This window comes from Capricornis sumatraensis, chromosome 1 (assembly GCF_032405125.1).
Source record: "Capricornis sumatraensis isolate serow.1 chromosome 1, serow.2, whole genome shotgun sequence".
Lineage (NCBI taxonomy): Eukaryota > Metazoa > Chordata > Mammalia > Artiodactyla > Bovidae > Capricornis > Capricornis sumatraensis.
Genome location: NC_091069.1, coordinates 37,520,872 through 37,536,046, shown reverse-complemented (window position 1 = coordinate 37,536,046; position 15,175 = coordinate 37,520,872). Strand labels below are relative to the sequence as shown.

The following is a 15,175-nucleotide window of genomic DNA, read 5'->3' as shown; positions in this document are numbered from 1 at the left end:
CTCCCACTCCATTGACCCTCCAGCCCCTCCCATTCCTTCTAACACCCATGACCTTTCCAATCCAACTCCTGGTCCTCCATGTACTTGCTACTCGGGAGGGACTTTAAAAATATATATATATATATATATATTTATTTATTTATTTTGCTGTCCTGGGTCTTAGTTGTGGTATGTGGGATCTAGTTCTCCTCAGGGATCAAACCCATGCCCCCTGCATTGGGAACACAAAGTCTCAGCCATTGGACCACCAGGGAAGTCCTGGAACTTTTTTTTTTAATCTACCTACCAGTTCTCCACCTGGAAAATTCTTTTCCCCCAAGGCCAATTGCAGGGTGAGAACTCGTGGGAGAAACATCTCTTGGCAGTTCCTAGGTCCTCCTCTTTATATCCACAGGACAGGACTTTTTACACATTTTTAAGTAGACCATTTCTGTTGAACGATAGCTAGTTGTTGAAATGTCTAATATATTTTGCCACTTGATAACGAGCCTCCAGGGGATAAATATCATGTCATATTTATCTTTGAATTACCGGCATTCAGAAAAGTGCCTGGTACAAGGTCAGTATTTAATAAATGTTCATTAATGTGCAAATAGTCTCTCATGCATGTAAAAGCATCCTGAAGTAGGCAGATTGAAAACTGACCTGGAAGGAAGTTTTCTTGGATTCTAGTCTGGGTTTACCCCCCACCAACTGGCTGGGTCCACAGGGACAGAACTTACCTGGTTCCAGTCTCACTTGTGAAGGTGGCAGACATCTGAATGCCTTCCAGGGCTCACATCCAGTGATGCAAAGTCCCTGACAGCTTATCCCTAAAAATACCTCTTTTTCTCACCCAAAAGGAAAGATCTGGTACCTCTTCTAGGAAGAATCATGGCACACAACCAGCAGTTTCCAGCCAAGACCCCCATCATCAAATTCAAGGAGCAGGACTTTTACTCCTTGTGGGATCATTGCCTAAACAGAGGGCTGCTGTTTGAGGATGAGACATTCCCTGCCGAGACTTATTCCATAGGTCTGCAGCTCCTCAAGGGAAAAAACCTCTCCAACCTAAGCTGGATGCGGCCAAAGGTGAGTGAAATTCCCCACCAGGGACATGCCCATCTCCTGGGCCCTTCGACTGTCTCCCATGGTACTTCCCACTGAAAGGATGGGCTTGAAACCCTGTTTTCAGGGCTGGCCCAAACCAAACTGGAAGGAGACTGAAATTCGTCTGATCCCCTCAGCTATAGTGTTGCATCCACAGTGGGATGGAAAGACTCTATACCAGGAAACAGGACCCCTGGGTTTTAACACAGTTCTAACACAGCATATCACTAGGTTACATGCCTCAGGATTCCCACATAAAAAATGGGGAAGCAAAGGTATGAGGATTGTAGTAGTAGCTGTAGGGTCTCTTCCATCTCCATAAACGAGCCCCTCTGTCAGTGTTCATCACTCTTTATTCTGTTCAGGTATCACTGTCTTTTTCTTTTTTCTTTCCTAGTTAGAGTTTACTCAAAGGGAAGATAACATGTCAATCACTTGTACAATAGGATGAATTTCAACAGTTGCCTTGCCTCTCTCACATGTATTTGTATTTTTAGTCTTGTAAAGGCTGATCACCTATGAAAGAGTTTTAGACATCAGTTGTAAAATTAAAGAGATATTTTGTGGCAATGTTCAAACCCCCTGACTCCCCAACCCCAACAGATGACCACTAACTCCACCTTGCAGCCAAGTGAGCCCTCTTGGTTTTTCTAGAACCATCTCACTCCAGTTTCAGGACATGAAGCTCCAAGGGAAATTTCTCAGTCCACTAAACATTCTCGTGTCGTCATTTTCAACGATACAAAGGACCTGGCTAAGGGCCACTTTGAGGGCACTGATGCTCAAACATCCTGTTCATGCTTCCAAAAGCAGACAGCAGAACCTAAAACAAGAGGGCAGAGTATAATGTCTAGTAAGCTAATGATTATAATATCACCAGGGTTACTGAATGTGAATGAAACGCCAAGAACTCTGTGGAACACACTCAATGAAGCCAGGTTAGGTTATACAGAATAGATGTTTTCTGATGATGGAACAAGACATAAACCCTGGAGTAACCATCTCTTGTCCTAATTCAGGACCGATTTGTAGCTTTGGGGAAGGCGAGGGTGAGTGGGGATCTGATGGAGTTGAGGATGCTGCTTAGTTAAGATGAGGGTGCTTCAAACTTCTAGGATCCATCTCACCAGCCAGAAGCAACAAGTCCCCAGTGACTCTCTTCTGGACTTCACTCCTAAGGAGAACTGGGCAGAGAACTCTATTTGAAGCTTGGAAGGATTATATTTTTCCTCCCTTTGTTATTTTCAGATGAGATTCTTTTAGAATGTTTTTTTTTCCCCCACAAGGTACTGAGGAATAGATGTGAGACTATATTTGTAGTGTTGGATTTATAACATTTTTATTTAGAAAGGATTGAGTTTTTTATTATCTAATTCCAGCAACATCTCAACTTGTGATGTCTTTTGGGGTCAAGGAGAAACTGAGGCAAACAGAAATGAAATGACTCACACAGAACCATTCCAGGAACCCATAGCAGAGGCAGCCAGGGGCCAAGTACATTTTACTCCAATTCTTCATCTCACCCAAAAGCTTATCCATCCAAAAACTCTACCAGGGGATCAATTTTCATTCCCACATTTCTTTTAAAATGTATATGAGGATATTTCTTTGTATCCCTTATCGCAACTGGCAGCACTCAACACTTGTATTTTTCAGAGCTTTCCATATGTCTTCTCTCTCTCTGTTTTTTGTTCTTTCCCAGTTTTATGAGGGAACAGGTTCAGACAGGTGATGTGACTTGCACAATGTGACATAGTTAGGGATAGAGCAGGATTTAAACTAAAATCTCTGACTTCACATACTATGTGCCTGCATCCTCAGTTGCTGTCATGTGACTCCTTGTGACCCCATGGACTGTATGTAGCCCACCAGGCTCCTCTGTGCATGGGATTCTCCAGGCAAGAATACTGGAGTGCATTGCCATTTCCTTTTCCAGGCGATCTTCCCAGGGATCAAAACTGCATCTCCTGCATTGGCAGGCGGATTCTTTACCACTGAGCCAACTGGAAAGCACCCCCTCCTCCCCATACTGCACTTTCCCTCATATTGTGTTTTAGGCTCCTGTTTGCTACTAATAATATCTTGTGCATCAATAGAATCTCCTGCTTTGTCTGAGTAACCAGGAATCAATCTCTGTCTGTGTTCTGCCCTTCTTTTCATTTTTTTTAGGTGAAAAGAGTGAGGATAAAAATGGTACCAATGCCTAACAAGATTATTTTAAGGAATAAATGAAGACAATACATAGAACATTGTCTAGCACATTGTAAGAACTTACTAAACACTAGTTATTGTTACTCCGATTAATTTGAGAGGGATGGCATAGTGTAGCAGCTACAGGGGCCATCCCCTAGGATTCCTTGGGCTTTCACTGTCCAGTCATCTCAGTTCCAGTCTTCAGCCAATTTCAGCAGACACTTTTAAGGAGAAATGTGGGTCAGAGGAAACCATCTGGGGAGCCCAGAGGAGGCTGGCAGGGAGTGTGCAGTGTCCTCTCACATTCTGCTGTCTATCTCTGTTAGAAGGGTGCCTCCCAATCTAAAGCTTGCTCAGTGCCTGGCCAGAGACCTGACTGGCATCCCCTGAACTTCAGGTATATAGCAGCTGAGGTGGCACCAAAGCTCCTTAGGCCATTTCTGCATTCTGTGTTTTCTAGACAATGGGAAAGCATCATACTCTAGGGAACTGCTAAACCAGCATGGATATCATCCTACCTCAAGTACTCACTCAGGCTTGGTAGGTTCAGCAACAGAGCGAGAGTCAGGGACATGAAACGAGGCTTGGCTTTCTACACGAAGAAGAAAGGTTGTTTCCCATGTAGCTTATGCTCTCTCTCGTTTTGTCTACCTCTTCCTTCTTCTTACCTCCTCTCTCTCTAACAGTTAAACCTGATCCATTTTGCTACTGTAGAAGCTCCTCCCATTGCTTCCTTCAGCTTTTCTGGGTTTAAGGAATCAGTAACCCACTCCCCAGACCCTCCCTTCCCCTGGCCAGCAGGCAGTCAGGTTCCATAAATGCCTGTGACTGTGCCCAGAGCAAAAGGCGCTGAAAGGACCCAACTCCTCATCCTCCTCAACGCTTCCTGCAGCCCCAGCCTCGGGAGGAGAGATGCTGAGAATTACGCCTGTACTCAGAGACTCTACATGAGATTTCCTTGAACTAAATTTGGTAGAGTCACTTTCTTCTAAAAATTTTATCTCATGAATAATATCAAATTCCATTTATCAAGCATATCTCTATGCTAAGTATTAATCTAAGCACCTTACATACAACATTTCATTTAGTTGCCATAACAGGCCTCTGAGGAAGATGCTATTGTCTGTGCGTGTGTTAGTCGCTAGTGGTGTCTGACTCTTTGCAATCCCATGGACTGTAGCCCTCCAGGCTCTCTCCATGGGATTCTCTAGGAAAGAATACTGGAGTGGAGATCCAGGGGATCTTTCCAACCCATGGATCGAACCCAGGTCTCATGCATTGCAAGCAGATTCTTTACCATCTGAGCTACTAGCGAAGCCCAGATGATATTATCCTCATTCAATAGATCAGCACCATCCAAAAGAACTTTCGCAAGGATGGAAATGTCCTTTCTGCAAATACAGGAGCCACTAGTCGCATGTTGGTATCAAGCAATTGAAATGTGGCCAGTGTGACTGAGGTGTTGAAGATTTAATTTCATTGAAATGTAAGTGGCTAATATAGCTTGGGGCTACCATATTGGAAAGCACAGAATTGTAGACATAGATCTTCGCAGCAGAGTTGCCAATATATCAGGCTATGTATGCATGTTCAGTCATGCCTGACTCTTTGTGACTCCATGGACTGTAACCCCCAGGCTCCTCTGTCCATGGAGTTTTCCAGGCAAGAATACTGGAGTAGGTTGCCATTTCCTTCTCCAGAGGATCTTCCTGATCCAGGGACTGAACCCATGTCTCTCATGTCTGTTACACTGTCAAGCGGGTTCTTTACCAGCTGAGCTGGATTTAATTGAATTTGAATGTAAGTAGCCAATATGGCTTGTCGCTACCATATTGGAAAGCAAAGAATTGTAGATATAGGTCTTCACAGCAGGGTCACCAATATGTCAGAGTAAGAGATTGAAATTTCATCTTTGTCTTCATTCTCTAGTGAAAAACATGTTCATTACACACCTGAAGAATGGGCTGTGGGCCCAAAACAGGTTCAGGGTTCAGCACCCAGGCCCACTGTGGATTCTGGCCTGTGGCAAGCCCAGCATGTCACTTACCCAGATGACAACATTCATCTTCCAAGTAACCAGAGCAGAGTTTGCGAAAGGACCATTTACTAGATGTGATTCATCTTGGTTCCAACATAAGTTGTCCCAGAAAGGAAGGGGTTAACAATAGGTAACAGAAGGCAACAGACAGAGAACACGGCAACAGACAATTAGCACAGCACCAAAGAACTTTGATTCCAATAAAGCAAAGTTCTCTAACAAAAAATAGAAAAGGGAGTGACGCTGCCACCTGGCCCTGCCTGAACTCTGGTCACTGGCTGAAAGGGGCTGTGTCTGAAGGCCAGCACGCTAAGCCTGGTGTTTCCCCATCCCAGAGCAGCAACCGTCTGGGGCAGGGCATGAGGAGCTAGTGAAAAGAACACAGGAATCATTGTCCAGAACATAGGAAGTGATGCCACATTAGAAAGACCCCTCCAAGGATGACTGCAGTGGAGTGCCTGTCATACCACTTCAGATATGGGTGTGGGTGTGGATGCAGAGAGGGGAGAGGTCGAGATCTCCTATAGGACATAACCAATAGTAACTGCACAGATATAGCCTGTGACTTCATCTGTTATGAGGAATTGGCACACGTAGTTATGGAGGCAAGACATCCCACAGTCCGCTGTCTGCAAACTGGAGACGCGGGAGATCCGGTGGTGTAGTGTAGCCTACACGGGAAGGCCCAAGAACCAATGGGGCTGATGACGTCATCCCCAGCCCCTGGGCAGCAGTCAGGTAGAGAAGGGGTGCATTCTCCCTTCCTCTACCTTTTGTTCTGTTCAGGCCCTCCGTAGCTTGGATGGTGCCCATCCACGTTGGGGAGGGCAGTCTTCTTTACTGAGTCCCTTGATTCAGATGCTAATTTCATCTGGAAGCACTCCTTTGAAATAATGCATAGCCAAATATCTAGGCACCCTGTGAGCCAGTCAAATTGACACATAAAATGAACCATCATAGCTTCCTTCTGTACGGATGATGTTGCAGAGGCCTCAAAGGGCCAATCTATGTCAGAGAATCAGAAAATACTGAAGACCCTGCCTGCTGGTGTGGTCCACGGCAAAGGCACTCTGTGGGTGGAGTGTCTAACGCACAGCCTGCCTCCTGTGTGACCTAGGATAAATCACTTAATCACCGGAGGAGCTATGTAGATCCTGAACTCTACCTCCACTGACCTACATCCAGCAGCCTGCATATCTGCAAAACTTCTGGGTGATTCTGAGTCACTCCCGGGGTGGAGGCTGCCCATCACCAGTCCTGCCACAGCCCCTTGCCGTCATGGTGCACCCGGCCCACGTGGTGACAGGGCACCTACCCAGAGCCAGAGGATTTTTATCTTCCAAGCATATTAACCTGTTTTCTCTGAGGGCCTGGTCTCAGAAAGCCGGCCCAGCAGACTGAAATGCTTCTGGGTATGATTTCTGTCTCCTCCTTCCTTTGCTCTTTTGGGATTGCCCAGGACTCTTCTTAAACCAGGGTGAGGAAGGAACGGGTGGCTCAGAAAAAGAGACAAAAAATGCTAGTTTTGTGCCCAACTTTGATGCACACACTTCTAGTGTTTGTCCATGAACTTGATGTTGATGACTGATTTTTGGTTTGAAATAATTCCCATTTAATCTTCAGAATGTTAAAGTATCCTTCTGTTACTACTTGGCAAAATTTGCAGTTTTTTAATTTTAATATTCTGGTGAATCAGAAAAAGTTGCGCATTTATGAAATGCCTTCATGGCATTTACTGGAAAGAGAGCAATTATTTTTCTTTTGGCCTACGTAAATGTCATTTGATGTCATCAGATATCCTGATAGGAATCCATCCTGGCATCCTACATTTCTATGGCAAACCCTACTTGATGATAGTGGGTTAGTTGTATAATTTATTGTTGATTCCCTTGCCAGGTATTTATTTCAGTATTTTTCCATAAGTGAAATCAGTCTGTGAGGGGGCAGTGTGTGTGTGTGTGTGTCGGGTTGGGCATCCAGGCTGTGCTGGCTTCTTAAAATAAACAATGACAGGATTCTTTTTTTTTCCCTAATGCTGAAACTATAAGCAACACAGGAGTTGTTTATTCCCTGAAAATTTGAGAGAACTCAGCAACAAAATTGTGTGTAGAAGCCTTGGCAGAGATATTAGGAAGATATTCTTTAATCATTTAAAAAAAAAACTATACCAAGGTCATTGATTGTCAGGTGACTTACCAACTTGGATCATTTTGGGCCATATTAACTTTTATCCCACAATCTTCAGTATGTTTTAAACCAATTAGTATAGAATTTTACATCATGTTTTTATATTGTTAAACCAAGATTTCTAATTTTATTTGAAATAAGATTCTCTACCATATTAGCCAAAGATTGGGTCTAAGTAAACCTTCTCCCCAAATACAGTGTATTTGCTGATCTTGCTGTGTTTCTATTGTGTAATTCACCAGTTGTTCTCTTCATCATTTTCTCCCACCTATATTTGTGAGGCTCTTTTTTTCTTTCTTTTATTTATAATTCGACTGTGTAATTCATGTTTTTATTCTCTCTTGTTTAATAATGAATGCATTGGAGACACTAGGTTTATCCATGAGTGTGGTCTTTTTTAATTTTGCAAATATTACAGAAGCAGGGAATCAATATTTATTGAACAGGCCCCTTGTCTGACGCTACGCTAATATTTCACATCCTTCCTCATTTGTAAAATAATGAAGACTCCTGTTTGGCAAGTCCGTCAGGAGATCACTGTGAATGAAGCATCTCGTCCTCCATGAGGGTTGGGTCACAGCAGCCGGGACATCATGACTTTCTCATTTGATGCCCATTTTCTTACACTTGAAGAAACCGAGGCTCAGCAAAGTAAAGGAAGTTGCTCAAGGTCGCCCCAGAAACAATGCAGACAGGATTCCACACCAGGTTCTGCTCTTCTGACCCTCAGCACACCCACCCCTCTTCTGCCCATCAGGGTGGTAAACCAGGAGTAAACGACAAAGAAGCTGCAGCGTTCTTTATGCAGTGGTCAAGAATCCTGAGCCAAAACCCAAACGCCTTCACCCTCTTCTTTAACTCCCTTGAGTGGAGGCTCTCCAGCCAGCCTCCACTAAGACCTCGAGTTCCCTCTTCCAGAAAGGGAGGGGACAACTAGAGCCACCGAAGCACCCCAAGTTGCTTTGACACTGGGAGAGCTGATCCCTTTAGGACCCTGTGACAGCTCTGCCCTTCCTGTTGGTGTTAAGAGAGACCCTGAGTTCTGTGCAGCCAAGGGTAGGGCAGAGGGTCAGCTCAGGGGCTCCACTGCAAGGACCTGGGCCTGAGGGCCCCCTTCATGGTCATCAGAGAGGGCCAGTTGTATGCAGAGAAGATGGTGGGAGGAGGCCTGGTGCAGTGGGCTGGCTGACTTGTTTGCAAGCACTCACAGCTTTGTGTGCCCCATGAAGGCTCCACCAGGAAACTGGAAGGCAGTTTATGAAGGGCTGACAGGTCTCACAAGCTACAGGACTTCACATGTTCATGGCTGTTGAGCAGATGAATCCGTTTCCAATTTGCAGCCCCGTTTTCTGGGAACTCTCTTGTCAATGTGAAAAGAAATTATACAGGAACAATTATACCAAATCATGCAAATCCATGCAATGGAGCTACAGGACACAGAGAGGACGCTGAGGAAATCCTGTGGGCTCCTGGTTGCAGGAAAACCTAGAAGCTGCCTGGGGTCTTCCAGAATCAGTCTGGGTGTTAGCCAGGGAGTGGGCAAAGACCTGAGTAATACACAGCCTGCATCCTGTACAGCACGTGGCTGGACTTGAACCTGGAGCTCCGAATGCCTATACTGACTTCTGAGAGATGACATTTCACAAGGACAGTGTGATTATGTTCGTAAAAGTTTCCTCTAGTAAATGCATCCTTTTCTTTCTTGGCTGTTTATAGACTTAATGAGACACTGCTGTTGGGCCCAGGATGGCTGATCATTTGATGTAAGGATCCTGGTCCTTATCTCCTCGTGCAGTCTGCCCATGCATTCATAGCCTATCTGGGCAGTTACACATATGCCCCTCTGACATCTGCCTCCCTGTTAGCAACAAAACCTGAAGAATGAGGGGAACTTTCCTAACTCAGATCCTAAACACCTCTTTACAAAGTAACCTCTACTCCTCAAAGACGAGGAGAGTGATGTCTTGGGTACCACCCTGGGAGACAGAGGGATAAAAGATGCTCATGGCTTTCCCCTGCTCTTTTCTAAGGATTTATTGAAGGGTAAATCAGAGCCTCTCTTCATCCTGGAAGGTGCGAGCAGATTCGATATCCAACAAGGAGAGGCAGGTAAGAACTCAACCTCTTTCTTCTTGGACCTGGATGGAGGCAGGCTGCCCATAGTCCACCTCTGAGCAGCAGTGGGTGGAGAGAAGTGCCCCTACCCAGCCCCATAGAGGCCGGCACCCTCAGTGTTGCTGTGGTTGGACTACTCATGCTCAGACCTTCAGCCTGCAAATCAGCTTAGCTTAGTTGGGTGTGCAGAGCCCTTTAGGGAGAGGAATTGTCAAAGAAAAGGACAAAATATGCACAGAGTTTAGTCTGAGCACTGAGTAGAGGGAAGTAAATGTTTATTGAACTTCTGCAAGGCTTTGCTAGATACTTTGCATGAAATAGTTCATTAACCCTGCAACATCCTCATTTTATATATGCGGAAGCTAGGGGTCCAAGGGACACAATGATGTCTTTCATGTCACAAAAGCAATACATGACAGAGTTGAGTTTGAATATAGAGCTGTGTGACTCCCTCCAACCCACTGGACAGGCACAGGGCGGAGTTGTTGCTGAGACCTGAGGAGTGTGGCAGAAGAAGGGAGGCCCCTGGGCGGTAGCAGGTGTGGCCATGCAACACCCCTGAGCAAGAGCCCTAGGAGTGGGGGGCGAAACTCCTTGGGGTGGGCAAGTAGGCATGGAGCCCAGAGACATAGCAAAATAAGGTACAACCCTTGGGACTCCCCTGGAGGTTCAGTGGCTGGGGCTCTTTGTTTCCAGTGCAGGGGGCCCAGGTTCGATTTCTGGTCAGCAAACTACATCCCACATGCCAGAACTAAGACCCAGTGCAGCCAAATAAATAAATAAGACACAACCCTTCTGACAGCAGGCCTTACGCCCTTAGAATGTCACTTTCCAGTTGATGCCCTGGCACTTGGAGTTCACCTGGTGACTTTGATAGAAGCCTGCCTGGCTTGCTGTCTGTGTTGGAGAAAGTCCCCTCCAGCCAGTAGCCTCCTGACGGGAGAAGGGACCTCTCCCAGGGCATCCTTGTGGCTTCTGCACCCAGCAGCATGCCTGACTTGAAAGGGCATTCAAGCCATTGTGTGAAGATGGAGAGAAGACTCAGGAGAAGAGGGTGAGCTTACTCAAAAGGGCTCACAGCGACCTTCAAGGAGAAACTCAAAGCCATGTTCCCTCAAGGGGGAAGAGGGGAGAACCTGGATATGGGCTGGAAAGGCCCCCAAACCAGGAGGGACTGAGTAAATATTAGCAAAGAAAAACAGAAATCTGTTCTCCCCAATTTTAGAGTGCACCATTGCCACCGATGCTGGCAACAAAATTTGCTGTAACTTTGGTTCTGGGCACCTTGGGCCAAAAGAGAATCAGAAGGCAAGTTGGCCCATCCGCTTGGCTGGGGCTCTCCTGACTACACTACCGTCACCATCATAGCAGCACCAACACCACCATCCCTATCACTACTCCACCCCTATCCCCACCACTGTCTCCATAACTATCACCATCACCTCTATCTTACTTGGAACTGACCCCAGTAAATCTTTCCCCCAATTCTGCTCTCTCAGACAGAAAAAAAAAAAAGCATTATTAGGGAGGAGGTACGCCAACTCTGAGCAGCGCATGGGGTGGGGCTTTCAGGTGTGTCCAAACAGCATCTCATGACTTACGTCCCCCTCCCCTCCAGGGGATTGCTGGTTCCTGGCAGCACTGGGGGCCTTGACACAGAGTCCAGGGTATCTGAAGAAGATCCTCATAGACCAAAGCTTTTCATACCAGTATGCGGGGATTTTCCATTTTCGGGTAAGTATGCTGCTGGGGTGCTCCTTAAATGGGATTCTCTGTGAGCCTAGGGAGGCAGCTGTCTTGAACGTTCTCTTGGTCTAGCAGCCTGAGATGGGGGAGAGACACGTAAGTGTTAGTTAATGTGTGTTAGCTCCTCAAAAGGATTTGAACTCAGGATCTGGCAACACATAGAGAAGAAAACAGTTAACATGGTTTCGTGTAAATATTGGATTGGCCAAAATGTTCATTTGGTTTTTTCCATAGCATCTTTTTTTTTTCTTTTCTTTTTCTTTTTTTCCGTAGCATCTTATGGAAAGATCTGAAAGAACATTTTGGGCAACCCAATAAAAAGTATGGCAGAAACAATCAGCCAAAGAAAAGAATTATTGATCAAAGACCCTGCACGCCATTGTGATTTTGTCTGTCTGGCCTGTGCCGCTCCCTGTTGTTTTGATTTCAGCAGCTTCAGAGTGAGCTGTGACAGCTGGTGGCACATGCTCTCCTTCATTATTCAGTGTCTTTCCCTCAAAAATATTTTATCTTGTTGATTCTTGCACATTTGTTCTTCTGTGAGAATTTTTAAATCATTGCTTCTAATTAAAAAGAAAAGCCACCATGAAGCAGAATAGAGCAGCATTAAATTTATTTATTAATTTGGAAAAATCACATTTTTATTATTGTAATTATTCCTTTTCAAAAGCACAGTATATCTTTCCATTTATTCAGAACTAGTTTTATGTCCTTCAATAAAATGCTATAGTTATGTTTTGATATTCCTTCCATACCCTTCTTGATAAATGTATTCTCAGATATTTTACAATTTTGTAGCTAACATGAATGATTTTTCTAACTATATGTTGATGAAAAGAGAATGCTAGTCCTTTTTTTATGTTAAGTTGTATCTAGCTACCTTATCAAATTCTCTTATTCTAATTTTTTCTTTATTAATGTCTGGATATTTTTTAGTTATCTAGTATTATCTACAAATAAAGATACTTTTGTCTCAATATTTATTTTTTATAGAGTTATTTTGTTTTGCTGTATTAATTAGAAGACTGTAATTTTGAATGAGGTGACGAGAGCAAAATTCTGCCTTCTCTTGATTTTAGTGGCATACTTTCTGGTATACCATTCTTTTAATCCACTGTTGGATTCAATTTGCTAAAAATTTGTTAGAATTTTTACATCTATATCACATGTACAATTGGATTCCAGATTTTTGTTGTTTTTCTTTGGAGTTATACTAGCTTTTTAATATAAGCAAACTGAGATTTACTTTGATCTGAAATAATTTATATAATGGTTGTTAATCATTGATTATCTGTTCTTCGCAAGTGAAATAGACAATTGTTAAATTGTCTGGACCTATCTCCTTTTAAAATATTATTTCTTTAACTCTTCCAGTGTGTTCAATAGCTATTGATCTGCTTGGGCCTCTTATTTCTTCTGGAGTTAATTCTTGAAATTTATATTTTGCTGGGAGAATCAACTATTTCTTCTATAGTTTTAAATGCATTGCCCCAAAGTTGCTTACTTAAGTCTCTGAAATTTTATTTAATTTCCTCTAATTTGTGGTTAAGTCTACTTTATCAATCTCTTTGCTATATATATTTTTTTAATATATTATCCAGTGGTTGTAAGTTTGATCTATGCAATCAAGTTCTCTGATTTATAGATTATATGATCTGCAATTATCTCTTTTGTCTTGGCTTATCTTTTGTCTGTTTGATTTGTCATATTCTAAAAGAAGTGAATTAAAGTTCTTTCCTGAAGTTAGTTATAGTTTGGAGGGTTCCTTTTATGTTTTGACTTTATAGTTTTCTTGCTCTATTCTTTTGTACCCAAATAATTATGTGTTTGCTCTTCAGCTTTTAGAACAAAACTTACACAATATCCCTCTTTGTTATGTATGAAGCTTCTAACCTTGACTTCCTCCTCACCTGATTTTCACATTGCTACTCTAGATTCCTGTTACTTACATTTCCCTGTTATATTTTTGCTCATCCTTTCACTATCAATTTTACTCTCACTATGTTACAAGTATGTTTCTTGTCCAAAATATATTCAAAACTCACCATTCAAATTCACCATTGTTTCCTTCAGCCTTCATTTCCCCTTAAGATTTTTGTTCTAACTTCATTATCATTTGGTAGGAGTAATTCCTTGAATAGTTTCCTCAGATTACGTGAGTATTTTTTTTCACTTGCTCTTTCTTTAAAACAGTATTTCAGTTGGATTTAGGATTTTTGGATTACATTCCTTTTTCTCAAAAATCTGTAAACATTTTTCCATTGTCTTATAGCTTCTCCAATGTTGCAGAAGAAATATCGAATCTACTTTCTTGACCTTGTAGGCAACACATTCTTTCAAATTGCAAGTTTGTATGATCAAAACTGTGATCCCACTCAGAGTCTCATCCGATCCCAGTCACAGTGTGAGGTGGTTCTTACTCTTACCACCATTTGATAGATGAGGAAACTGAGTCACAGAGAATTAAGCATCTTATCCAATAGCTATTGCTCAGGATAAAGCTGGGCCTGGAGCATGGTTCCACTGACTGGACACTGGCTCCTACACTTTGCCATCAAATCTCTCTCTCTCCTTGGTTCAGAAATTTCTTTAAAATATGTCCAGATGTATGCCTTTTTTATAATTAAATGTATTTATTTTTAATTGAAGGATAATTACTTTACAGTATTCTGTTGGTTTCTGCTGAACATCAACATGAATCAGCCATGGGTATACCTATGTCCCCTCCCGCTTGAACCTCCCTCCCACCTCCCTCCCCATCTCACTCCTCTAGGTTGTTACAGAACCCTGGTTTAAGTTTCCTGAGTCATACAGCAAATTCCCATTGGCTGTCTATTTTCCCTGGTGGCTTAGATGGTAAAGCATCTGTCTACAATGCAGGAGACCCAGGTTCAATCCCTGGGTTGGGAAGATCCATGGGAGAAGGAAATGGCAATCCACTCCAGTACTACTGCCTGGAAAATCCCATGGACAGAGGAGCCTGGTAGGCTACAGTCCACGGGGTCTCAAAGAGTCAGATACAACTGAGCTACTTCACTTACTTACTTAATGTATATGCTTCCATGTTACTCTTTCCATACATCCCACCTTCTCCTTCCTCCCCCACCCCGCTGTGTCCGTAAGTCTGTTCTCTATGTCTGTGTCCTTTTGAAGAATAGTCTTGCCTGGAATTCAGTAAGCCCCTTCTTTCTGAAGACCTGCCTCCCTTTTCTGCTCAGCTGTTGCCTTCCATTTTTTTTCTGGGCATCCGCCTTTATCCTGTTTTCTCTTCCTGAAGTCCAATTATTTGCATGCTAGGTCTTCTAACAGATGATGCTGATATTACTGGTCCAAAGATCACACTGAAAAGTTAGCCAGAAGGGGCAGGGTTTAGCTGTGTCCAGGCTCACCTCAAAGCTACAAGTGGTGGACAGACAGGTGGTTAGGACAAATTGAGGTCTAGGCAGGGTATGCTCTGCCCTTCTGGAAGGTGAAGAAAGTCCCACGGTTCTCCAGAAATAGCTGCAGTATTGACCTCTGTATATCTGTTCTTTCTGAGTTTGGGCACAGTTCTCAGTAAAGAGCCTTGTATCTGGGCAACTTGGATGCTTTGCCCCAAACCCTTCTGGTTTCCTGCAGATACTTGGGTGCTGGTCAGATGGCTGCTTGTTAAAGGGTGCAGACATTATCTAGGGGCCAGCCCTCCTCATCCAGAGAAGTGAACTAGGAAACACAGATCGCTGACCTCATTCTTGACAAGCCCATTTTCATCAGGCCATTTACATCCTTTCTGGGAACAGTGATCTTATCTGAGGTTCCCTTTGTATA

General features: G+C 43.6%; 1 protein-coding gene and 1 non-coding gene across 2 annotated transcripts in view; both read left to right on the top strand.

Annotated features, from left to right (window-relative positions):
• Nucleotides 1–873: 873 nt before the first annotated feature.
• The window catches only part of CAPN13 (calpain 13), a 55,169-nt gene continuing 40,867 nt past the window's right edge, over nt 874–15,175 (top strand). Inside the window, exons 1-3 of the mRNA XM_068981028.1 lie at nt 874–1,071; nt 9,538–9,616; nt 11,241–11,356. Coding sequence (XP_068837129.1) covers nt 874–1,071; nt 9,538–9,616; nt 11,241–11,356 — 393 coding nt within the window. The remainder of the gene's footprint in view (nt 1,072–9,537; nt 9,617–11,240; nt 11,357–15,175) is intronic.
• Nucleotides 14,207–14,278, top strand: TRNAC-ACA (transfer RNA cysteine (anticodon ACA)). The gene has a single exon. It is a non-coding gene; the product is annotated as a tRNA-Cys (tRNA).